Raw genomic sequence first — 27,394 nt, 5'->3', positions numbered from 1 at the left:
CTAACGCTTTTTATAGTAGAGCATCTATTCATCCTTCAGGACTCCATAGGAATCCTGCAATAGCCAAAACTGACCAACAGTCAAGATTCTGAATTTTCCACTGAACAGGGGTCCTTCCCGTGCTCTAAAACAGGTCCATTTCTGTTCCAGATGGCACCCCGCAGTCCCTTTAGCTTTATCACAGAGGTTTCACCCCTTCAAATATGAGGAATATGAATCTATTAATCCTGTCTAAGCCAAAGAACAACACAAAGTTCCACAGCATTTAGCTCATTGATTAATATGCATATTGACTGTTCACTTTGTGATTCATCCCAGGATCAATTTCTAATTAGAGGCAGGCTTTCTAATCCACCAAATGTTTCCGGGATACTGCTTTAGTCAATTATTGTACCTACATGAATTAACTACAACAGTAATCACCACCACAAGTTGCATTTGTTAAGGAGTCTAAATACACAAGATGCTTTCATATACATTACACATTTCATTTGTTTTTCTAAACAAATTGTAGTATCGCTCCCATTTTACAGAAGAGATAACTAAGGCTTGAACAGTTACTAGATGAAGGGCAGAGCCAAAGCTCAAACCTTGTCCTCTAGCTCCAAGTTCAGTGGTTTATCAGCTATAGTATAAATTCTAGTGTGTTAGATACAAAGTGCACACTAATATAGAGATCTATAATGTACATTTAAAAAAATCCCACTGAACTTTAAGGTCCTATATGAGTAAGTATTCCTTCTTTCTTGCCTGGGTGGCCAATGTTTGAAGAGAAAGAAGACAAGCCTGGTGTTCCATTTCCTTCAGGCCAGATTAGCACAGTCCTTAAAACGGGCAAGAAGTTCTTCAGTGTGCTGAGAAAAATCATGCACTCTAAAGCTGCATTTCCACTTAGAAAAGTCACTTTCTAGCTCTGTCCTCAGTTTTCCCATCTGTAAATTTCAGATTATGATGGTACCTGACTCATAGGTGGTTCTGATGATTAAATGAATAGCAATGAAATAGAGCAAACACCAATTATATTGCAAATGGCTGTAATTTATATTGTACCTGCAACTATGTTCTGGCTGGCTATCTTGGGAAGATGAGCCACTATTCATAACCTTGTTTTTTACTGGAAAATTGTGCATCTAGTTCCAACAACAACTGCTTACAAATGGGGTTGAGGACAACTATACCGTTCAAAAATGACGATGATAAATGCTGAGTAATTTTACCCCCCCATCCCTTATAAACAAAATAGCCTAATATATGTTAGAATCAAATAAAACTTCTCTCTATATTACCCCTTGGTAGGCACATGCCACAGTATTTTGTTCAGTCATAAACAAATGAACAAATTACGTCAAGTTGAACTAGAAACACCTCCAACACAGATACATGAAAGTTAATATCCAACAAAAGCAGGAGGATATTTTAAATGGCTTCAATTAAGGTTATAATTAAATTAAGCAAATTTTGCTGTAATTCTCATATGAATTTGAGAGTATATTTAAAAATATAAATCATCTTCCAAAAGCAATGTCCTTGATAGTGACAAAGATTGAAAGGGGCTATGGGTGAAGCAGTATCAGCCTAGCATCATTACTGGGGGAAGAAAATTCTCTGTCAGCTACGCTGCACTCACACATGGAGGACAAGAGGTCAGCATTAGGTCAGTAGCAAGTCTGATCAACATTCCTACGTTTTCTTAGTTGAATTATTTTTAAAATGTTAAAAAAAAAAGTGAAGTCCACGTACTAACGTTTTTGGAGCAGGTTTTTTTTTTTTTTTTTTTTTTTTTTTTACATTTTCTTGAGAATTGGAAGATATTTGTCTGACGTTGCAAGTAGTTGACATATTTTTCCATAAAGATTGTGATCCTGGGAATTATTTGTCTTAGGCAAAGACAGTTTAATGGGTGGAGGTCATATGTTTTACATTTTGTAATCTCGAGATTACATTTTAATATCAGGGGCCAGGTCTACTTTGTTCTAACCTATTCCCCAGCTCCTAGTACTGTGCACCTGGCATGTAGTAGCCACTCGATAAAAGTCTGTGGAGTTAACAAATCTGGGCCAGGCTCTACATTTTATCAGGGCAACGGAGTGGGACGCTGGGAACGTGTTTTGCTAAGGATGCTAGCTTTTTTCTGACGATGACTACTGTGACCTCTGCTGGTCAGATTTTAGAACTACAATTCCGGATCCAAAAGAAAATGCAAGAATTCTGAAGACTGCAGAGGAGTTTCTCAGCTTTCTTTTCTTAGTCTATACTCCATCATAAAAGGAGTATAACAGAGCTGTACCACTTATGATGCTTAGTATGACTAGGATATGGTGACTACTAAAAACAAGGATAACTGAACAACTTTTCTTTGGGGTATCTGGGAGGGTATCAAAAACAAACAAACAAAATGAACAAACAAACCAACAAAAAAACAGCACAGTACCAGAAGAACTGGACTCTGACAGACCTTTCTATGACTATCTGTTAGCTGGTAAGTAAGATATTCAAGGCCTTCATTCAAGAAAAGTCTAGAATAGGGACCCAGTCAGTGAAATTGCTATGGTCTGTTAATCTTGCTAATTTTGAAGAGTTGTTACTCTTGCTATTTTGAGGGTCATACCCTTTATACACCTTCCAAAGTCTAGTTTCCTCTTCACACTATATTCATCTTACACAGGATAAGTTTATCACCTTATAAACACACTGTCAAGTAATTATAATTTTCTTCATAAGAGAAAGAGAAGATGTTTGGCTAACTCTTCTTGACTACCTCATTTCTCCGACTGCAGATATTTCAGAAGGCTATAGTTACTAACACGGTCCTAGAGTGACCTCTTGCTGCACAATTGCTACATGAACCTGCAAACTCAGTGTTGGATGCTAGTGAATTGTTAAGACAGAAACCTCCCTGTGTATAAAAGTGTATACATTAACATGCATAATATGAACGTCAACTTAGCTTTTTAATGTTTCTGTACTCTGTAAAGCTATTGGCTTTCCTACTATCAAACAGTAATAAAAAAAATTCATTCTCCAAAATAAATTCCATGAGCTTGTGAAATGGCCTATTAATTTATCTTCTTGGGTTCTGTTTTAAAAAGAACATTTCACTTTCCTAATATTCAGATACATTATGGATGTAACATATAGGACTACTGAATAAGCAAGAGAATTTACATTTGAGGAGTGGCCGAGTTCCCTGTGGGGTCCATGATTTGAAATTCCATGGTATCTGAATTTACTTCCAAGGATGGGTTTATGATGTAAAGAATAGTCTTACTGTTCAAGTCCTTTTGGCTAAATTTCTCATGGATAAATTCACCTACAAAAAAGAAATAAATGAATATCATGGGTAATCAAACAAAACATTAAATAAAAGCTAACACAATTGTATGGCTATTTTATTTTAGACACAGCTTTAAAAAACAGCTAAAGTACATTTTAAAAAAAGAAATTAACATTACTGTAACTATCTTAAAATTCAAATGCAATGAGCTTAAATTAGGCATTAAGTTGACTGCTTCAGAAATATTTGCCTTAAAAAAATATAAAAATAAAGAGAGGGAGAATAGAAAGATACAGTAATAAAAATCTGTAACTTGGTGCCATCCTGTTTAATGATGTATTATGATTATTGTGCTCATAAAGCAGAAATAATATACAATCCAGAAAAACCATTAGGAAAAAAACCAAGAACTTTTTAAAAAAGATTTGACATCATTTAGAGTCATTTAGAATTCATGACAGAATAAAAAATTAGTCACAAATAGGAAATTTGGTCCTGATACTATGTTCCTTTGAATATATTAAAATCAGCTGTTGAGAAAAAAATTATAAATATACAGTTGTATATCAGTATTTGGTTCGTCAAGTCAGGATAAATTTAGGAAGGCTCAGCTTCAAACCCTCTTTAGGAGCAATATTGATTTATAAACTGCATCTATCAGTAAGCCCTGGGGAGTGTTTACCAAATGGGCCTGCACTTAATTAAATTACTCTCTAGCCCTGCCAGCCACTGGGTATTTTAAAATGGCAATTATAAGGATTAAGGAGGCCAATACCTGTTGTTGTGTTCTCCAGATGTCCATGTTTTGGGCCTTGTAGAATTTTAAAGATGATCTGATCATCCTCAGTGTCAGGGTCTGATGCCTTCAACACGCGGGAAGTGATATAAAGCCCGTAGCAGCCATTTTTCAGGAGCCCCACTTGAGAAGGGGAATGCAAGAGTGTGATACGAGGAGCTGTTTTGTCCAATTGGTCTACCTGGATCATCAACAATGACATACAATGTTGTCCAAAGGCCCCTCACCCCCATGCAACATTGGGCTTCATTGGTTCAACAATGACACACTGTCCCACGTTTTGGATTCCTTATACTCCTCACTAGTGGATTCCTGCTAAAGACTGTCCTGTTCACAATAGCCTCAGCAAATATCACAGTGCTTGGAACAGAGGCCAATTTTCCACTGTAAACCTTGACTCCCACTTAGGATACAAGTTCCAAGAGGGCAGGTGTCAGGTCTTTTACCCCCATGGATTCCCTGCACCTGGCACAGTGCCTGAACCATAACAGAAGCCCAGGGAATGTCTATTAAATGAATACACTAAAATTGACCCAAGAATTCTAGAGCAGACTTCATGTTAACTCCACAAAAGAACTTCTCCCATTTTCCTGGTATTTAGTGATTTACAGACACAAAATTGTGAGGGTTTACAAATATATAGAAATTTTTTTGGTATGTCTTTTTTTCAACTGGCAAAAATGTTGAATAAAAATAGAGATACCTCAGTAAGGAAAAAGTGAAAGGTGATTATTTCTAGACATTTGCATATTTGTTTCATTGAAGATGAGAGCCAGGTAGCTGAACAGGTGGACTAGATTTGTGAAGATGGTGGATGAGCAATTACTCATAAGTGAGAACAGAAGTGTAGGTTCAAACACAACAAAGGACCTCATTCAGTCTGTATGGAGCTCAGTGCATCTTGCATTTGCAAGATGACTGTTGTAGGTTACGGACGGAGCAGGTTTGGATGGATTAGAACAGATTCACCACTGATACTACAAAACATGTACAAGAATCTTCATTCCCCTTACTCCTAATCTCTCGGTTCTTAATTTCATTTACACCAAACTGATACTACTGTAAATCTTAGTTTGCCCCAGTAAAGAATTCATGTCTACGATAAGACCATGTATATTTTTGTGTATTATGATAGAATGAACCACTCTGTAGCTATTCAAAAGAATAAGGGAGAAAATGAATTGATAATGAAAAATTTCCACAATTTTGTGTTAACTGAAAAACCCTAGCAAGTTGCAAAATAGAATTAGAATATAATTATAATACTATTTTTGTTAAAAATATATATTTATCTATACATAATGTTTGTATAGACATAGGCAAAAATCTGGGAGCATTTGCACAAACGTGTTCATTTGTTTTGGGGTGGGGAAAGATTACAACTCCTCCTCTGTTTATTTCATAAGAAATTTTGTCACAACCAACCATTTTTTCCTCTCAAATTGGCAAGATTCTTAAAAAAAAAAAAAAAAAACAGAAATAATTATAACTCATGCTGATAAATATGTGAAGAAACAGATATTTTTATATTTTGCTGGTAGGGGTGCAAAATAGTGAAAATTTTTCTGTATCTTGCAGAAACAGATATGTATCCAAAAATGATTAGATATATATTCACTAAAATACTATTTATAATAGCAATTTACAAAAAGAATGAAAAGTCCACCAGGGGATTTATAAACCATCTCGACCTGAGACTGAGTTCCATGCAGCCTTTAAAAATCATGTTATCAGGAATATGATTAGTTATCAAGAACTATCAGGAATAGTTAATGACATAAGGAAATGTTCATAATATATGAAGATGGAAACAGGCAATACGCATAAAAAATAGTATATATAATATCATCCCATTTCTAATTGAACAAAATAAAAGAAAGCTACCAACAATAGGTTTTTCAGTGGTATGGTTGTCAAGAATTTTTTTCTTGTAGTTTATGAATTATTGACAATACATAGTTATTTATAAACTGAAAAAGCAACAGACATTTTCAAAAGTCACAGTCGTTCTTCTCCTCTCCTGAAGAGTATGTGTGGCAACTTTCAAAGCAATGAGATTGGGTATTAAATTGTCATTGTGGCCCGTGAGGGAAGAAGCTCCCTCAGCCATGTGGCCAGTAAGAGAGATGGTTAGTGGAAGAAGAGGAAAATTAAAGTACCTCTAAGCCATATAAGAAATACCCAAAGTTGATACTAAATGAATACTTGAATGTAGGATGGTTGTTTTATTTTGGTTTTGGATGTTATAATTCCTTAAAAATGAAAGTGTTACAAAAGTAATAAATGCCTGTTGTGATCATGTGTTTTTAAAAAAACATCTGAACTCTAGCAACACGGTCCCCTGTCATGTCTCTGGTCACATTAAAATATATCCTAGATCTTATTCAACTTCTAGCTTTGTCAAAAGTAGATCTTCTGGCTTAGTATCCCAGAAGCATTTTTAAATATTGGGTTGCAAGATTTTTTTTTAAAGAAAGCTCTATCCCCTGATAACTTGTGTTGTATTTACAGAAAATGCACAGAAAGCAATGGCATCACATTTTTCTCGCTCACCTGACCCCTTTAAAGGAGAAGTACAGGTTGCATCAGTTGCAATAATCTTGGTCAGACAGAAAAGATTTCCTACAAAATGAATGTCAGGTTGTGCCTGCTGGTATCAGTCAAATACACCTGTGTTTTGCAGCAGTTTTGCCCTCAATTACTCAGGTACCACCAGAAGAATAGTTTACCCATAGTTGGGAGACTTATTTGGGCCAGTTTATGACTCAACGGTGATCAACATCCAAATTGTCTTGGCAGAAAAAGCTCTTGAAGGCAAGACACTGAGTGTCATCTCTCCTACACTGCTGGTGGGGTCAGTCACTTTCTAAAGCCTCTTGACTTCTCTGCTCAAAGAGACTGAGGGTTCTGGGGAATTATGCGGGGAATTTTGAAGCTTACCTTGTGGGATTTTCACACATTTTTTTTTTTTTGCAAAGAAAGCCTTATACTTTTGACAAAAAAAAGAAACTTTATAATATATGTCCAACATTTTCCTATCAGTAAATTCCACAACTTCCAATAGATAACTCTCTTACAATAGCCATGCTCTTTGAGTGTTGGTGTTGGGAGAGACCTGATTCAAGTTCTGGTACTTTCCCCAATCTCCATCCTCTTTTCCATCTGTGGTACGGAGTGTAGGAAGGAACTCTAACATCTGCACTCAGAATTTAGAATTTGTATAAATTTGCAGCCAAAGAGACCCAGAAAAGTATCCCTGGTTGGACAGTACAGAGACAGGTCTCAACCTAGGTTAGGGGAGTTAGGAATAAAAAAAAGACACTAACAGACTGAAAAGGGAAAGTGACTAAGATCAATTAAAACATATGATAAAAATAAAAACAATAATTTTAATACAAAGTGCTTCTTACTGTGTTCACGATGTCAATATCTTCTTTCTTCTCCCAGTGCATTATCATTTCTTTGCATTTGCTGGACCTCCTGACTGCCAAGGACTCATCCAGCACCCACTCTATGATCTCAAGACTTCCCTCATAGATAAGAGTCTGTGAGGCTTCATTTTATGTGTCAACTTTGCACGGTGTGTATTAGATGGGATTAACGTTTACATCAGTACATTTTGAGTAAAGAGATCACCCTCCATAATGCAAGTGGGCTTCAACCAATCAATTGTAGGCCTTAAGAGAAAAGACTGAAGCCCCCCCAAAAAGGAAGGAATGTTGCCTCCAGACTGCCTTTGGGCTAAAGATCGCAACGTTAACTCCTGCTGAAATTTGTAGCCTGCCAATGTGCCCTGTGTATTTCGGACATGGCAGGCCCTAAAACTGCATGAGCCAATGAGCCAATTTCCTAAAATAAATCTCTTTCTCTCTCTCTCTCTCTCTCCGAGCAAGGGAAAATGTAACTATTTTACTAGTCAGAAAGTATTCTGAAGTGAGAGATAAATTTTATTTATTTTGTTTTTGGTGAGAGTGTGTAGAAGAGGGTGAACTACTTCCAAGGAGAGTAGATTCAAGGGTTTGAGAGCCAGAATATACTTGATGTGTTTTGACTTAAAAAAGAAAAACACATTATGCCCTCCAGGAATCCTTGTAATAGTCAACAAATGTGACAGTGTAGTGTCATAGAAAGGACACAGAATTTGGGATCAGAAAGACTTGAGGCCTTTGTGTGTATTTGATCAAATTATTTAACTCCTGAACTTGTACCCTCATCTATAAAATGTAAATAACAAAACTTGCTTCATGTGAGTTTTATGCGAATCAAATAAGATTTATGTGGAGTGGGTCTGGCTTGCAGTTAACGCTAAAGGAACTGCAATTGCTGCTATTATTACCCTCATCATTATTACATGTGTAATAGTGTAAAGATGCTGCCTCGTAAGTTTCAACATCAAATATGTTTCAGGCCATATGCTACTGCTTTGGATACCTAATCCTACTGAATTCTCACCACAATGCTGTAGGCATGTTTTTCAAAGAAGGAAAAGTAGATTCAGAAGAGTTAAAGAACTCTTTAAGGTCAGACAGCTAATACATTGCAAAGCAGAAATTCAAACCTAGGTCTGTCTGACTCCAAAGCCCATGGCTTTTGTTCCTTTCTGTGCTACCATCAACACTCACGGTCAGTCATTAGCACCTATGAGGGGACCATATCTCTTTCATTCATATTAATATTGCTGTTTTGCTGTAGATGCATAATCTGTACTTGAATGAAAGAGGAAAGGAAATTAAAAAATAGTTCTTGGCCAGGCGTGATAGCTCACGCCTGTAATCCCAGCACTTTGGGAGGCCGAGGCAGGTGGATCATTTGAAGTCAGGAATTTGCGATCAGCCTGACTGACATGGTGAAACGGTATCTCTACTAAAAATGCAAAAAAGTTAGCTGGGCATGGTGGCACATGACTAGAGGCCCAGCTACTCGGGAGGCTGAGGCAGGAGAATTGCTTGAGCCCAGGAGGCGGAGATTGAAGTGAGCCAAGATCATGCCACTGCACTGCAGCCTGGGTGACAGAGAGAGACTCCCTCTCAAAAAAAAAAAAAAAAAAAAGTTCTCGATGTCACTGTTTTCACATCTCTGGCAATGAACTGTGTTTTTCATACTTGCCTGAATGGTGAATAAAACAGGTTTTTCCCACACTCTCCCATTCACAATAAAGCCTTGGTTTGTGCTGTCTGTGGCCATGAAAGTAAAGCAGTCAGTCTGGGAGTCCCCTCCTGAGTGCCGATAGGCCACATTCCTGCTGTCCACATCCTGCTGGGTAAAATTGTGTTGAAGTAGCCCTGTCCCCCACAGGTAGAGCTGGCCATGCTGGGGGAGCTGAACCAAGAGGAAGGTGAGGTTCTCCGCAGGTGTATCAGGGTCGGTCAGCTGAAGGAGGTCAGGGGAAAGCAGGCCCACAGCCCCTTGGGCCAGTCTCAACCCCTTGTTCCTGGTTACCACAGGCAGGGCTCTGTCCGCAGTCTCCAGTGTGATCTCAAACACCCCATGCTCGGTCCGCAGTCCATTGCTGATGATGAATCTGGTAAAGAGAGGCAAGGCAGCCTTCAGCATGGATTCTTGTGTCACCATCTACTGGAATGAAATGATAACAATACACACCTTTACTAAAGGGTATTGTTGTGTTGTGACTCAAATGAAAAATCAAGGGCCGATCTTGCAGAAGAATCCCTATCATTAAACCAGTCACTGGAGAAATGCATAAATGGACCATTCTACACCCAAGAATATTTTCCCAACAACATTAATGATAGACCCATGTGATGGAACAGGGAAATTCTGACAATCATATTTCTCAGGCTCCTCAGTGCTTAATGTGTTTCCTTGACCCAAATAAAAATTTCACATCCAATGAGACTCATCATACAAATTTGAAGAGTATACCCCCTTTATTTATTTACAATTTTTCAATTGTTTTTTTCTTCATTGGTGTGTAATGGACTAAAGTTGTAAGTCTGATAACTGGGAGGCCAATACAATAAAGTGCTAAATGGGTTGAATTTAGCTAATTCATTCTACTCATATGTTTTTATGGTAAATTTCTTAATAGCAGATCACATTTCTCAGACATGTAATCTGCCTTAAATCATCTTCCCCTTCCAGGCCTCATTTCCATGGCTCTGAAAAATGAAGGGGACGGACCAGAAGATCATTAAGTACCACCCAACTCTAAAATATTACAGGAGGCTCTAATCTCTTACGGTTTACATGTCCTTCTGCACTTTCTCCCTGTAAGACAGATGAGAGTTATGCTACACAAGGATTATTTTCCTGCTTCAAAGAAAGGTTCAGAAAGTTGGTGGGAGATCATAAGGGCAGGTAGGAGATGAAGCTGAGACTAGAATGCAGGTCTTTTGATCCCTGCACCCACTACTCTAGCAGAGTTTAAAACAAATGCTGGTTTAGCAATCCACCAGAAAAGAGTTGTGGTGCCTGAGCGCCATTGCAAAATTATAAAAAGCAAGCTGAAATGATACACATTCAAGATAAGCAAAATCTTTCTTACAGCCTTAGGTTTGTGATACCATAATGTGCTTTCGATTCTATTGATCATGAAATCACATTCTACCTACTGAAGCCAATTTCACAATAACACTGATTTAAATGATCTTTGTAGCATTACAATATGTAATTTTTATTTCAATAAGATTAAGAGTATCATGAAATTATGCAAACAAGGCACAATATTAAAACTCCAAAAAGTTAGGAAATCATTACTATCCAATGGGACTGACAAATTCACTGTACACCAACGAAATGTACTTAGAAATAATCACAGAGTTGTGTCTTATTAGCTTTTCTCTATGTACCATAGTTGCTGGAAATATTCGTGGAGGATGCACTCTTCTACTCCACTGATACAAAAACCTCAAAAAATAATGTTTTTGTAGAATATATAAACTATACATAACATTTTTACATATAAATTTTATATACATATATAAATTGTGTATTTTCTTTGGAAGTTCTTTTTTAACTAGAGAAGGTATGGCGTTTATATTTATTTTTCAAATCTGGCAGATTTGACTAATAATCCCTTTATTCTTTGTGAAATGTGTCTTGTCCTTCAGGGTTTGAGCATTGATCCTTTTGAGCACAAAGAAACCTGAAACTAGATAGTGTGAGAGCAACGAGTCAACCAGCCTGCCTGAGAGCAACGAGTCAACCAGAGCCTGCCTGTGACCATGGACACGGGGAGGGCAGTTAGACAAAAAGTATAAAGAGATGAGTTTGGCTGAGTACTGATATTGCTTTGAAGGCTGTGCTGAAGTTTTTTAGTTTTCTAATTATCTAGTTAATAAGACTGTCGACAAGGAAAATATGTCTGATTTGATGCAAAGAAAAAGGAAATCTATGTCCAAAAAGTTAAAATTGCTGAGTGAAATACAACAAATAAAGTAAATTTTGACATTTCACACACCTCGACTTGTAAAGAATGAAACCTCATACATTTCCCCCACAGCAGCATTTTTTACACTTTGAATAAAGGTATTCAATTACCTTTAGAATTATAGATTGAGCAAAATCACATAGTTTCCTTAAAACAAACCAATCAGTTTTCCTTTCATAAAATTAAACCTTTGATAAGTATATTTTTAACAAATTGGGCAATTTCATCACTGGATCATGAGGCGTTTATAAAAATCAATTATTTATTTAAAAAAAAAAGAGGCCGGTGCAGTGGCTCACACCTGTAAACCCAGTACCTTGGCAGGCCGAGGCGGGCAGATGGCTTGAGTCCAGGACTTCGATATCAGCCTGGGCAACATGGCAAAACCCTTTCTCTACAAAAAATACAAAATTTAGCTGGGTGTGGTGCGTGCCTGTAGCCCCAGCTACTAGGGAGGCTGAGGTGGAAGGATCACTTGATCCTGGGAGGTCGAGGCTACAGTGAGCCATGAACGTGCCACCGCACTCCAGCCTGGGCAACAGACAGAGATCCTGTCTCAGAAAAAAAAAAAGAGGAAAGGAAAAGAAGGGAAGGGAGGGGAGGGAGGGGAGGGGGGGAGAGGGGGGAGGGAGGGGAGGGGAGGGAAGGGAAGGGAAGGAAAGGAAGTCAGGCGCGGTAGCTCACGCCTATAGTTCGGACACTCTGGGAGTGTCTGGGGTGGGTGGAGCGCTCGAGCTCAGGAGTTTGAGACCAGCCTGGGCAACATGGCAAAAACCCATCTTAAAAAAAAGAAAAATAATTTTAAAAAAGAAAATAAAGGAACCTAGAAAAACATGTCCGTTCTTCAAACTTTTTACTTAGTCACCTTCACAGTTTCAAAAGTAAATTGATATACATTTTTAGGTATAAAATTATGCTTTATTTCTAAGGCAGAGCCTGAGAACAGAGTTATGCCTTTATTCTATTGTTTTTCTGTTGCTTTTTCATATTCCCCCCAGATCCTATCATCTGACCCACAATAAAATAAGAAGGAGGCTAGGTGCTCCCTCAGTGCCTCCAAGTTCCCTTTTTCCCATCTTCCCCCTCCAGAAATATGTTTCACACCTCTCATTCTACCGTGTTTCACATTAAACTGGCTCTCTGTTCCTTACCAGATCCCTGTATCAAATGTGCTCTGTGGAGAGTGTTAAATCAGCCATTGGTACCTTAGTGCAAATATAAGCCAAAGGACGTGTATTTTTAGCATTAGCATTAATTGTAGAGCTATAGACATTGTGCACTATTAAAAGTATGTCAAATATCAGCAGAGAAGGAAGAAGAAAGAAGGGGAGAGATGGGACCAGGAGCAACAAACCCAAATGCAAGCTTGAGTGAGTGCCAGGGACTCCATCAGAGGCGGCCATCTTGAATATCTAATTCTGACTTTCCTCTCTGGAGACTGAATTGCAAGAATGCCTGACGGGGTCCTCAAAGCTCATCTCAGGACGGCCACATCTACTCGATGCGTGCATGGCCTCTGTGAGGTCACTGAAGTTGTCTTACGATCCAGGCTGTCCATCTCAAACCCCTCCCTGCTGGATGATTGCGATCTGCCCACGTTGGAAACAGGCAGCCTGCCATCAGACAGATGGGAGTGAGGGCACGCAGGCCACAGACCACAGAAGAGAAAGAAATATGTTTTCTGAGGCCAGCGCTCCTATCTGGGACACCAAGGCAGCTGTCTGTGCTGACCTAAAGCTAATAAGCCAGGGGTGAAAATGATGCAATTTCTAAACATGACTGGATCAAATACATCATTCCACTTTCACAAGTAACAGTGCAAACCACTCACAGGCAGAGAGACATCATCAGAGAGAGGGACAGAATGAATAGTTATGGTTGAGATCCCAGTCAAAATAAAGCTAGCAGAACAAGTGAAAAAAGGTCAGTGCTGTTCATGTCTGGAAAAGCTGATCGATCAGATGGTCTTCCAAATACCCCCTCCCCTAAATCCTCCAAACATATTCTCAATGTTTAAAACCATAAAGCTATTGCTATGTTGGTATCCATTCTGAGGTGAAGAAGTTGGTGGTAGCAGCTCCTTCTGTGGGTCCATTTTGTTTAATTTCCTTTGTTACATCCCCCTGAGAAGAGATGCAGCCAAGATGACCACTGTTCTCATAAAATTTGGGGAATAACTCTCAGATTTGACTGGGGTGCCTGCCTGGTCTGATTTCACCATTACCACGGTGCTTTCAAGCTTTCTGCATTGCCTGGCAATAGAGTTGGCTGAAGAAGCTGCCATCTGTCATGGCATTTAAGAGATAAAAATGGAATCATAAATAGCGCCAGCTCCTCAGAAAAAAAAAAAAAAAAAAAAAGTCCAGCCGGCATGTCAAAATGGAGGACATTAGCATGTTCTTTTAGTACCCGGCTGCCAGCAGCTGAAGTCAGCTTGCTAATCACTCGGTGTCATCTGTCCTAGAACATGCTGCCAAATCTTTCTTCCAGGCCAGCAGCACCAAACAATGCAGGAGAAATTTATGATTCACAAAATATTTTTGCAGAAGGTAAAATCTGACTATTAAACTCCCCCATTTAATTAATGCTGCCATAGCTTACATTAAAAAGGGAAGGGGGAAAATCCTCTGCCACAGAATTTATCTCTTCTACCCAGCCAAATTCCTTGCCAAATTTAACAGCAAGCAACATAAATTTAGGTGATTAGATTGGTTGCATATATTTAATTTTTAAAAAGCACCATGATCACACTTTCATTAAAACAGGCTTTCAGCTTTGGTTTAGCGCCACTTGACAAACAACATAGCAGTCCGTGATTGGGTTAGTGAAATGACAAGATTAAAATTCGGGTTTTGGGCAGATGCTAGGCTCTTCCATTATAAATATGTAAAACTGCTGGCCAAATATCAGAATGACACATTGAGGAGGTTCCTTCACACAAATGCATATTCTCCACAAATTTTTGGTACAACGAGGTATAATGGAAAGAACCTTCCACTGGAAATGAGCTCTGAGCCCCAAATTCAGCAGTGATACTCAGTTATGTCAGTTTAGGTGACTTCCTTTGCCTCTTGGAACCTTGGTTTTCTCATGTGTACAATGGGAACACTACTGCATCTCTCGCAAGGTGGTGTCATAAGGCTTAAGAAAAATAACATACAAAAAAGAGTCCAGGACATTCTCTGGTGCATTGCAGGTGTTCAGGCAATGCTAGCTTTCCTATGTGTAAATAAGGGATTGCACCAAATCAATACTTTCCAGCTTTGTTGTTTATTTTCTCCCTAAAACCTTGTTTCCTAATCTTGAGTAATTGAAACCATATTTTTGCCATATGCCTGTACTATGTGTACTCTTATTATTTACTAGTTTGCTTTCTATCAATTCAATTTTTAACTTGAATCAATGTATTTAAAAGGAAACCTTTTAACTACTAAAAACTGAATACTAGCAAGCATAAAAAATTTGTTTTCTTATATTTAGTTTTATAGTATTTATAGCACTGTTTTTAGTATCAACACCCACACACACTCACACACAACGCACACACCTAAGTTCCATCAGTACATTGGGCTGAAGGCCCCAGAATCTCAGTCTCTGGGAGGCCCTAAAAAGGCTTCTATAAATTCTTTTTTTTTTTTTTTTTTGAGACGGAATTTTGCTCTTATTGCCTAGGCTGGAGTGTAGTGGCACCATTGTGGCTCACTGCAACTTCTGCCTCCCGGGCTGAAGCGATTCTCCTGCCTCGGCCTCCTAAGTAGCTAGGATTACAGATGCCCACCACCACTCCCAGCTAATTTTTTGTATTTTTAGTAGAGATGGGGTTTCGCCATGTTGGCCAGGCTGGTCTCGAACTCCTGGCCTCAGGTGATCCACCTGCCTCGTCCTCCTAAAGTGCTGGGATTACAGGCGGGAGCCACTGCCCCAGTCCCAACTTCCATAAATTCTTGAGGCTCCTCAGAACAATTCAGAACAACAGACTAGACCAGACTATTGATGGCTAGTCCTGACTGCATCAGAATTACCTGAAGATATCTTTCAAAAATACAGATTTCTGGGCCTGAGACTGGACTTACCAAAGTTGCCTCTCTGGGTTAAGGCCCAAGAATTTGCATTTTGTAGTTCTCTCTGGCAATTATCTGAGGATCTACAAATGTAGAAATGCCTAGGATAAATGATTTCTAAAATGCCATCTAATAAGACTTTCTCTAGATGCAAATTAGGAAATTTTTACAGTATTGCTAATCCTTACATATGGAGGTTTTGTTCTTTATTCTCACCATTCGATTAATATCTAACCTTCATTTCTCAACATCTTTATGCATTCAGTCCTGTGTTCTCCAGCAAGGTCACTGGTTTCTTCAAGACAATCACTAATGTCTTCAGCAGACTGTCCTGCGGGCATTGACGGAGGGAAGCAGGAAAGGAAAGAAGCTAGAAGTTCCAGAAATGCATGTAAAATTAAAAGCCCTGGATCTGATACAAATGTACAAATGTATTAAGCCAAGAAGCACCCAGCCTCCATTAGCAAACAGGAAAAAAAGAACAATCATTGCTCCTCTCGTTAACTCCTTTCCTCCTTCAAGATCATACTTGGTGTTGTAAAGATCGGAAGAAGGTCGTCAAGGAAAGAATATAATGACAACAACAACAATGACAATAAGAGTAGTAGCTAACACTTACTTAGCTCTTCCTATGTGCCAGGTGTTGTTCTACTAATACTTTACATGCATAAGCTCATATAAACCTCCCACAACCTTGTGCGGCAGGTGCCACGAGCATCATTCCATTTCAAAGAAGAGGAAACAAGAGCACAGGAGGTTGTGTAACCTGATGATGGTCACAGAGTTGTGAGTCGCTCAGGCAGTTCTTGCCCCCAAGCCTGTATCTTAACTTCACTACTCCATCTCTCAAACAAAAGAGCCAGCTTGAAAAGGAATCCCCACATCTCACATTTTAGTGAATGCCTAGCAACACTCAAAGACTGAACTAGTTAAAATATTGATCAATTAAATGATTACCTGCTTGTTAAGGCACATTTATCAAGAGAAAAAAATAAGATATTAGTTCCAGCTTTCTGGGATTTTTTGTTTTGTTTTGTTGGATTATCCAAATCAGCTTTCAAAAATCATTTTAATGCTAAAAAGGTGAGCAGCATCCTCTTTACTGACATTTAACCAGTGTTTATCAGAGCAGATATACTGAATTTAGATAGGTAAAAGTAAGATAGAGGACAGTGATATTCGAACATGGGTGTGACAGTGATACTTGATAGTTTATGGGAACCCACTGAATAATACAGGAGTATGCTCCATTTATGTTATTTTATAGTGCTCTTTAGAAGACTGTATTGTGACATGGTGAAAATTGCATCAGGAGCCAAAAGTGTGGGTGTACAATAGACAAATCAGTGCTCTCCAGGCCTCCTTCTGAATTGACAGAACTCAAAACTGGATTGTATACAATGGTTCGTTCAAAGTCCAACATTTCCCAGTTCTCATGCCCGGCCTGGGGATCTGTGTTTCTCTCCAGGACCTCAGGATCAGCCAGCTTTGAGAGCTGCGAGATTATAGATCTTCTGGACTTGCTCTTGCTTTATGTGACTTGAAACAAATTTCCATATTTTAAATGAATGTAGATTTTCACTAATGTTGTATCTTTGCCTTTTCACCAGACTGTTATTCATTCCAATGATTTATTTGACACAGAATTCTGGAACAGGTGTGCAGCCCCCAATTATAACATTGTTTCTATGGGGAAATATGATCTACTTTATGACAACATGATTTATGATATAGTTACCAGAACACATTGTGTCAAAAGGCAGTGTCTGCTTATGCCAAATGTTTACTAATAAATGCCTTTTCATCAGACAGAAAAACATACTCCAAAAAGAGGGAAATGACTTTTCCAGATCTATCTTTAGCCGGGAGCCTCAGCTTTTCACATTTCTCCTCGTAGCAGAACTTGCATAAAGATCTGTTTACTGTGTTTATTTTTCAATAACAGGCCCTAATTTCTTGCTTTGCTGCTGTCATTTTAATTGTGTGGCTTCACCTTACACACAACAAGGCAGTAAAAGAAAAACACAGCTGCACCAGAGCTGAAAAATGACTCATTTTTTTCTCCTTTTCTTTCCTTTTTTTAAAAAAACAGATTTCATTCTATATATTTAAGGTATACAGCGTGATGTTATAAGATACATGTATTTTGTGAAATGGTTACTACAGTGAAGCACATTAACAGATCTCCTTTTCTGTAAGTATTAATCCAAAGAAGGGGTTTGAAAAGTTTCCATGGGGCTCACCTGAATCTGTCACTGGAGACAGTCACCTTGCTCTTGTGTACATAGCAAACTGTCTGCCCCACTATATCCATTTGGCTGAAGCTTGTAATGGGAACTCCAGGATAGTGAACATATTCGATCTGGCCATATCGTGGAGGGGAGGTGATGACATAGAGCAGTTCCTCAGGCTTGTCTGTTCCGTCCACAGCCAGGAGAGTGGTGGTTGTTAAGAAACCTCTATCACCTTTAGACACCACGAGTGGTTTTGTAAGGATGACAATATCACCTACATGACATAAGAGGTTATGGTCAATAATCATATTAAAAAATATATTATGTCCAAGGCAAAGGCAGAAGACAAAGGCCAAATCTGTGCAAAAATCAAATTAATATGACATAGAAAGGTTTATATAACTATTATGAATAAAAATAATTAACCAAAAGGCATGAGCAGATATTTCACAGAAGAAGAAATTCACATGGCCAGTAAAGATATTTTTAAATGCTCAAGCTCATTAGTAATTATGGAAATACAAATATCATGACAAATTGTCATCTCATAACTTTTTGATTGGCAAGGATGTAGAAGCCTGGCTGTACAAAGTGTTGAGGAAGACATAGATCAAGAGAGTCTTACATACAATTTTGGAAAGAGTGTAAATTGGTACAAGATTTGGCATTATTCTGTAAAGAGTCGAATGTTCACATATGCCTTGACCCAGCAATTCCACCCCAGCTATGTACTTGAAAGAAACACTTGCCCTGCTACCCTTGGAGACATGCACCCAAATGGTCATTGCAGTACTGTCTGTAATTGAAAGCATTACATGCAACCCAAATGCCTTTTCAAAATGTGAATGTATACACAAACTGTGTTCTATTCATACAACTGAATTTCATGCAGTAGTCAAATGAATGAACTACAGCTACATGGAACAACACAGATGTAGTTTATTAACATTCATTAGTTATATGAACAAGCTGAGAAAATGATAAAAGTAAGAAAAAATACAAAATTTAGAATGGTATTTTTTTCTGGAGAATGTAGGAGGATGTCTATTATTAATATTCCAGTCCTTCAATTGTGTGGTAGTTGCACAAATGTTCATGATATATTTTTTAAATGTATATTTATACAACCATATTCATATCAGGATTATTCACAATAGCCAAGAGATGCAAACAACTCAAGTGCCTCTCAACAGATGAGTGGATATAACAAAATGTGGCATACACATGCACTGTAATACCATTCAGCCTTAAAAGGGAAGGGAGTCCTGGCACATGCTACAACATGCATGAACCTTGAGGACATTATGCTAAGTGAAATAAGCCAGTCATGAAAAGATATATACTATATGATTCCACTTACATGAAGTACCTAGAGTAGCAAAACTCATAGAAACAGAACATAGCACAATAGTTGCCAGGGAGGGGGAAATGAGGAGTCATTATTTAATGGGTATAGACTTTTAGTTTTCTGAGATAAAAAAATTCTGGAGATTGGATGGACAACAACATGAATATATTTAACACTATGAACTGGTACACTTAAAAATGGTTAAGATGGTACATTTTGTGTTATGCATAATTCACCACTATTTTTTTAAAAAAATGTATGACTGAGGAAGGTAGAAGTGGGTCACACATGGACCAATGATGCAGTTTCACAAACTAGGGATCATAATTGAATTTTGTTCACCAGAGGTCCATCACAAAGTGATCATATCTCAAATATAGAGCTTCTACTCTGTGTCAGGTACAGAACAAAAGATCCTTACACTTCACACTAATCTTGTGAGGTACTGTCATATCATATCCCCAGATTATAAATGAGGAAGCTAAGGTATAGAAATGCTAACTTACCTGCTTGTGGTCACACAATTAATAAAACATCGAGTGAGAATTCGTACGCAAGCCATCTCAGTCCAGAGCATGAGCTTTAAACACTGCATTATTTTGTTCCCTGTCTTTAATATCTAGGGAGCTCTTGTGAACTAATACTAAAAGGGTGAATATCCAAAAAGAAAAACACGTGATGTAAATGCCAAGCTATTTCTGAATTTAAAAACACGGTGGCCAAAAATTTTTGTTAAAGATACTCAGTCTCATGAAGAAATAAGAAATACAAATAAACCATCAAAGTGGTACAATTTTAACCAATGGTTCTCAATGACAGGCAATTTTGCTCCCCAAGGGACATTTGGCAATGTCTGGAGACATTTTTGGTTGTCATAACTGGGAGTTGCTACTGGCTTCTAGATTCAGAGGCCTGGGATGCTGCTAAACATTTTACGATGCACAAGGGAGTCACCTGCAACAAAGAATCCTGCATCCCAAAACGTCAATGGTGCCATGATTGGAAAATGCTATTTCAGATTACTAAATTGGTCTTTTCATATACTATGCTTTTATCTCAAAATGCTATGCAACTTCAGTCCTACGTAGAATCAAAGACCATTCTAAATTTAAATCAAAACCTTAGCCACAGATGCTACAGACAGAAGCAAGATGAATACGTCAAGGAAGTAAAAAGAATGAATTAGGTGGGGGAAACACAAAGCACCCATGAGAGGTTTCACCAGGAGCAGGAAATGGACCTGAGGGGAGGAAGAGCAACCAGCTCTTGCCTTGATGCAATTTTTCAGCACTGTAAGGGCAGAGTGTAGGTTAGAGTCAACTATAGACAATGCCCTCCTAAACTTATCTGAAAGATCTCAACATCATTTCTGCCACTGTGCAAATCAGAAGACACAGCAACACAGCAATTGGGAAGCTTAATGTTATTTATAATAGCTCCCAAATGGAAACAACCAAATGCTCAATTTTAAGGTTGTGATTAAATCTAACTCTTTAGTATAGTCTTGTTTAGAGATAATCAATTATGGCTACAAAGTTATGCAGCAACCTGAAAAAACTCATGTTAAGTAAAACAAAACAAAACAAAACAAAACAAAAAACTGTACAGTGACAAAACACCACTTTGTAAGAAGAAACAAAGAAGAAAAAATTTGAACTGAAAATGTTAATAGGATAATGTGTCTACTTGCTGTAGGTTTTCAAAAATCCTTTTAGAAAATAATCACATGTCATTGTGAATAATGCCGCAATAAACATATGTGTGCATGTGTCTTTATAGCAGCATGATTTATAGTCCTTTGGGTATATACCCAGTAATGGGATGGCTGGGTCAAATGGAATTTCTAGTTCCATATTCTCACTCATAGGTGGGAATTGAACAATGAGAACACATGGACACAGGAAGGGGAACATCACACTTCAGGGACTGTTGTGGGTTGGGGGGAGGGGGGAGGGATAACATTGGGAGATATACCTAATGCTAGATGACGAGTTGGTGGGTGCAGTGCACCAGCATGGCACATGTATACATATGTAACTTACTGCACATTGGGCACATGTACCATAAAACCTAAAGTATAATAATAATAATAATAATAATAATTACAATAAAAGAAAAAAAAAAAAAAAAAAAAAAAAAAAAGAAAATAATCACATGTCGATTGCAGCAGAGTCTGGCAACGCACTGGCCAACTTTATTTCCTTTCTTCCTGGGTGCAAAGCTAAAGTTTCTATTGCCCAGCCTCTCTTAATGTGGCATGTGACTGTGATTCAGCCACTGGAATGTGTACAAGAGAGGTACACAACCTTCACACCTAGTGCATGACATCCCCTAATTTTCTTCCATATCTCACTTCTTGAGTGACTCTAAGGCCTTCAGAATAAGGGAATGTCTAGATATAAAGAGTCCCTAGATGACTATGTGGAACAGAGCTTTCCTGTGTCACTGTAAAATTGTGTTGTGCTGAGCCAATGAGAAGGTGGCCTACTCTAATACACTAGTTCCCTGCCCTAATATATTACTTGTATTAAATTTTGCCTGGATATATATTTATGATGAACATAGTTATTTTGCAGGGAGAGATAAATGTGTACAGCAACATCTAGCTTATCTGAAATCACTCATTAGACTTCTTTAAGGAACACATTTACAACCAGGAAATAAGCAAATAAAATATATTATTACACAGCTCAATGTAAACATCTCAAGATCAAACTGAATTAATTTTTTAAAAATTTAGGACAATTATAATTCTGCCACACATAAAGCAAGATTTTTTTTTTTTTATTATTGCACTTAAGCATTCAATTTACCTCTGAGCTTCCTGGCAGCCAAGGCAAAAAAGGGAAACATTCAGTCAATCAAGCATGTACTGAGGATCTAAGATTATGCTTCATCCTCGGAATATCTAGATCCTGGGATAATACAGATGAATGAGATATGATCCTCACATAAGCTGAAGCAAAATTACAGGGTAGTAACAGTTGGGTATCAAGAGCTTCTACTCTTCCTTGCTGAGCTTTTTAAACAAACTCTCCTCCATCTTCCATTTAACTCTCCCCCATTCACCATTTATACAACTGACTCTGCTTAATTAACTCACAAGAAGCTGATCTTATAGTGTCTTTCCTTGTCCCTAAAGAGTATATGTTAGCACTTTCAAAATGAAAGAAGCAGCAACTTCCAGCCTTTCTAATGACAAAGTTTATCTTTATTATTTTTCAATTTTAAAATGTATTTTTCATCTATTATTTTATTATTTTAGAAGTACTTTTCCTTTGAAACTCCATTTTCCAGTGATAGATCACTTCCTGAAGATAAAACTAGAGTTACATATCAATTTGGTAAAATTTTACTTAAAGCAAAAAAATCCTAACAGTTAAAGTAGCCTGTATAGCCATATTGTGTGCAAGGCTGAATTTCCAGTAAACTTTTTAAAATAATGAATGGACTGGCTACTTCTGTGAACCGCATAGGTCCCAGGCAAAGCAGGTGAGAAGCCAAAGGATCTAAATATAAATGATAGAATTTCAAAGATGAAGAGTGGCAGGAAAAAAGGAAAGAAGGGAGGGAAAAAGAGAGAAAGAAACAAATGTGGAATACTTATGCCAGTTAGCAAAGTTGATCCCAGTAAATCTTGGTAGACATGACATGCTTTTACCTTTCTCCATGTCCTTGATGGTGATTTGACAGTCAAGAGCAGGGGACCTGTTGTCGCCATCCCAAAGGTAGAAGGTGAAGCTATCTTGATTCTGGGAATCCATTGCCCCGGTGTGTGAGTATCTCAGCAAGTTCAGATCCACTTCCTCCTGAGTGCATTTCATGCCAGGGGAGAGAGGAACCCAGTCCCTCCCTATCTGGAAGGAGCCAGAGTTAGTCAGCTGCTCATGGTTTTTTCTTCTCCCCCAATGTATGTTAGTGGACATTTTCTGTATCCCCTAAAAACCTCCAATAGAAATAATATTTCAGGGAAATTCCAGACTACTTTTTGCCACTTTACCTGATTTTTTTTCTTTTCAAAGAAATATATTAGAATAATTTGAGACCTTGGAAAAACACTGGCTTCAACCAAAGGGTTTCAGACAAAGTCAAACAATTCAACAGCATTGTTACTTCCGAGGTATTTATCACAAGCAACCATAGCTGATTAAATATTCCAATTAATAAGAGGAGGTGGGTAATGGAGCTCTTGGAATGGATTCTTTACAAATTAAATGTATTTCTTTTAGAGTTTCCATTTTTTAGTCCTTTTCATTGTTCAACTAGTCAAATATATTTTTTTTCAACCTGGCTCATTACTGGGCTTTTCTGAAGTAGACAAAACAAAAATAGAACAGATGCATTTACTTCCCAGTATGTTTCCAGCCTTACTAAAGAAAGAAAATGATGGGGATCACTATCACTCCCTACATTTATATCCTAAGTTATCAAAAAATATAAACTGCAAATATCATATATTATTTTTATCAGAATCTTCTAAAAGTAAGCCAACATTATTTAAGCATATATTTTGTACAGAGCTTGATGCAGAAATTGTGGCATTTTGAATTTAAAAAGGTTCTTATGCTGAGGGGGGTGGCTAACAACTGAGAGTGTTAGAAAATGTAATCATAAATCTTTATTATCTTATTAATAATCCTATTATTGTTCATTTAAGGTACATAGCTTTCCCTAGGAATGGCTCATAAAAAGTCATTAGACATAATTTTTTAAAAGTCATCTTAAATTTATTATATGATATTATCTTTTGGTTTTACTGTCTAATTTAAGAGTCTAAAACAGAAATGTAAATCATTTACTTTTTATTCCCCTTGATACTTTGGTCCAAGACTTTGCCTATCTAAACCTAAACAATAAGGGCTCTGGTACAGCAAGGGGAGGTGGGACTGCAGTGGGATGAAGACACTGACCTTTCATCTTTTAAGACTTCCAGATTCCACAGACCCCCAGTTCCTGGCAAAAGAGCTTTGTCCTCCTCTCTTCCCATTGTGCTACCACTTGCCTTTATGTCATTCTACTTGATAACGTTTCTGTCTCTTTAATATGTTTATCCATCTGATGTTTGTAGACTTATGTTCTGCCCTCATGCTCACTGGATGGAAGTTAATTACATCATAATAATTAAGCTAGTGTTTGTTTCCATAAGATCTATCTGCCAATATAATTTTTAAAACAGACTCTTTCATGTTTTAAATGGGAAAGCCTGCAATTCTATTTCACATTTTCCCGTTTCTAATCTTGTCTAAGGAAGTAAGCACAGAAGAAGACATTTTTTCCTCTCTCTTGTCTCCACGTAATTCCTTACTTGCACTCCAAAATGGAAGATTGACTTAACAGAATCATTTGAAGACCCAGAAATAGAAAGAAAATAAAAGTCAGATTCAAGATGGGGAAAACTAAGAGAAGTCAACAAGAAAACAATAACTCTTGGGAGAGTCCAGGAGGGCTGGAGTCCTGGTCCTTGGTCTTGGAAAGACTCGGAGAACTGCTAGGGAGCTGGGAGAGAACTGTGTGGAGCCATACTGGGAACCTGGATCCATCTGCATTTTCACATATCCAAAACAGTTCCGTTCCCAAGCCACCCAAATGTGTGAGCTCTCACTGCATTTCTGCTTCATTACTCTTTGAAATGAAATAAGGACACAGCTGTACCTCAATTTAAATCAGTGATTGCTCTTCACTCTGATTCTCTATGGTGCCTACAATCTATGACAATCAAGCTGTTCCACACAGAATGAATTCTTGCTGCTTTTCTAGGACTGTGCCTCCACTAGATGGAAAGTTAAGCATTCCATCAAATAATTGCATTGGGGATGGTTGGTGGTTGTGGTTGCTAGTCTTAATCTACCATTGAAATAAACATTTGGACTGATTACTCAACTGACCTTCTCAGGTGACTAATCTATATAATTCGTGTTGGGCTGATCCTTGGGCATCATGCACACAGTCTGAATCAGACTGAAATTTTGCTATTCTAGGCCTAAAGTGAAACAAGGACATTTTATGAAATCACAAAGCAAGCTATTGAGTTAGCAGTAAAACCAAGGTGACCCTACCCCTAGTATCCCTTTATTGTTTCCATGCTTATTTGCTTTCCATTAAAGCATCTAATTTTGAGAACATATACAATTCCAGGAATGTTAATTTATGGTGTCATGCAGTTCATGGGATTCAAGTTTGGCAGTTGTTAAAATCTGTTATGCTAGCAGGATGGGATGACTCCCACATGAAGTTTTCTCCCACACTGCCTTTTTGGTCCAAGACTTTGCCCATCTGAACCTAAACAATAAGGGTTCTGGTGCTGCAAGGGGAGGTGGGACTGCAGTGGGACGAAGACACTGAACTTTCATCTTTTAAGTTCATGTCAGATAGAATACAGAACAATTTGGCATGTTGTTTGTGGAGTAAGTAGTCTCCCTGGAGAAGACACAAGGATTGTCCCTGCTCAGGGGCAAAGATGAGAATTGGAAGGAAAGAAAGAAAGATGCTCACTGTGGCAAATCATTGAGAAGGCAGGAGGTGATAATACTCAGATAATGGTTTGTTTTGTTTTGTTTTTTAAGACGGAGTCTTGCTCTGTCACCCAGGCTGGAGTGCAGCAGCACAATCTCAGCTCACTGCAACCTCTGCCTCCCGGGTTCAAGTAATTCTCCTGCCTCAGCCTCTGGAGTAACGAGTAGCTGGGATTACATGTGTGCGCTGCTACGCCCGGCTAATTTTTGCATTTTTAGTAGAGATGGGGTTTCACCATGTTGGCCAGGATGGTCTTGATCTCCTGACCTTGTGATCTGCCCGCCTTGGCCTCCCAAAGTGCTGGGATTCAGATAATGTTTTAACAGAGACATTAGGGCCAGAGGAGCTAGAGGCAGCCCTCCAAGTTTCCCTGGACCTGATTATCATGAAAAAAATAATGAAAGTTTTCATTTTCCTGAGAATGATCTAGAATTTAGCTGAAATACACACACCCACACACACACAGAGAGAGAGAGAGAGAGAGAGAGAGAGAGATTGAGAGAACAAGAAAGACTGTAGACTTGAAGGAGTTTTATAATTGAGATGATGGATGCTAAAGAGGAAAGTTACATGAATCACGAGTCAAAAATCTGGTAGAAATGAAGATATCACAAAAGATCCTGGATTATCCTCAGAAAGCAGACAGCTTGGTTTACCCCGGTAATTCCCTCCCTCAGAATTTAGGGATAATCCTACGGGAGAGGGAGCAATGAAGAATCTTAATATTTGTTGAATTTACCCCATGTTGATAAAGACTTGAGAACAGCATGAATTCACCCTGAACTAGTAAAATTAAATTTTCTACTTCTGGGCAAATATATGTCTATCAGAGAATAAATCCCATCATAGAAATGTGTATATTGAGAAGATTTATACCTGCTACATTAGTTTTGAAAAATAAAAGTAAAAAGTCACTAACCTTAAGCTGAAGTTGCCCATTTTGGGGAAGCCTTTCAAATACATAGTAAATCTTCTCCCTGGGCGAGTCTTCATCTATGGCTGAAAGAATAGCACTAGAAATAATACGAGTTTCACCCATATTCATTGCAATTTCAGCCTTCCTGTAAAAAGAAAAATGTCTGGGTTGATATAAAAATAGAAGACATTCCTTTAGTAGGGGACACTTATATTGACTATCACAGTTCCCAATCTTCAACAATTAAGGAATGATATTCAACACTCAAAGCACTGAAGATGACTAGTGAGAGGAATGAAACAGGCTCTCTACCCTCACATGTGAAAGTCTGAAAAGACAATGGGTCAGCCCTAATGAATGTGGGAGGAGGTAATTAGGCACTTCTAATTGATTACATGTACCGAACTTTACAATTTTGTAAGTTATAATTTATTCTATAAAATGATCTTGTTTCCAGTATTTCATTTTACTCTCACAACAACAGCTCCATGAAGTAAGAGGGCTAGGTATGAGTGTTCTAATTTTATAGACAGAAACTCAATTAAAGAGATTCAATGACTGGCCTACAGATGTTCCAGTGCCATTGATGATATGCCATTCTGAGTTAGGTGATATTTAGGTAATCTGGGACTCTCTAAATTACTCTTCCTCTTCTAAGTAATGTTCTGGGTGGTATGTGTTCTTGTTGTAGATTCATCTTTTCCCATTGTTACAGATGCCAGGTTAGCTCCTGTCTTCTTGAACAGTAGGCTGGGGTAGAGCTGCTGCTGCTCCTACCAGAGCCACTGCTGCTGTGGTTTCTATAGCTCCTTTACTGTGCGGTGCTGCTGCCTTCACAGCCTATATGGCCATTGTCCCTGGT

General features: G+C 38.1%; 1 protein-coding gene across 18 annotated transcripts in view; it reads right to left on the bottom strand.

Annotated features, from left to right (window-relative positions):
• Positions 1 to 27,394, bottom strand: part of FREM1 (FRAS1 related extracellular matrix 1) — a 271,959-nt gene that overhangs the window by 45,139 nt on the left and 199,426 nt on the right. For 12 of the 18 annotated variants that reach the window (XM_054519857.2, XM_054519849.2, XM_054519856.2 and 9 more), the window contains 6 exons: positions 26,536 to 26,677; positions 22,765 to 22,960; positions 17,765 to 18,029; positions 9,173 to 9,591; positions 4,050 to 4,247; positions 3,166 to 3,310 (listed from right to left, as the gene is read on the bottom strand). In XM_054519857.2, the coding sequence (XP_054375832.2) occupies positions 3,166 to 3,310; positions 4,050 to 4,247; positions 9,173 to 9,591; positions 17,765 to 18,029; positions 22,765 to 22,960; positions 26,536 to 26,677 (1,365 nt within the window). Of the gene's footprint in view, positions 1 to 3,165; positions 3,311 to 4,049; positions 4,252 to 9,172; positions 9,645 to 17,764; positions 18,030 to 22,764; positions 22,961 to 26,535; positions 26,678 to 27,394 lie in introns of those variants that run through there. The other 6 variants (XM_054519847.2, XM_009244440.4, XM_054519861.2 and 3 more) reach the window with 5 other exon arrangements.

Source organism: Pongo abelii, chromosome 13 (assembly GCF_028885655.2).
Source record: "Pongo abelii isolate AG06213 chromosome 13, NHGRI_mPonAbe1-v2.0_pri, whole genome shotgun sequence".
NCBI classification, from domain to species: domain Eukaryota; kingdom Metazoa; phylum Chordata; class Mammalia; order Primates; family Hominidae; genus Pongo; species Pongo abelii.
The sequence above is the reverse complement of the archived record's forward strand: the minus strand, read 5'-3'. Positions and strand labels throughout refer to the sequence as shown.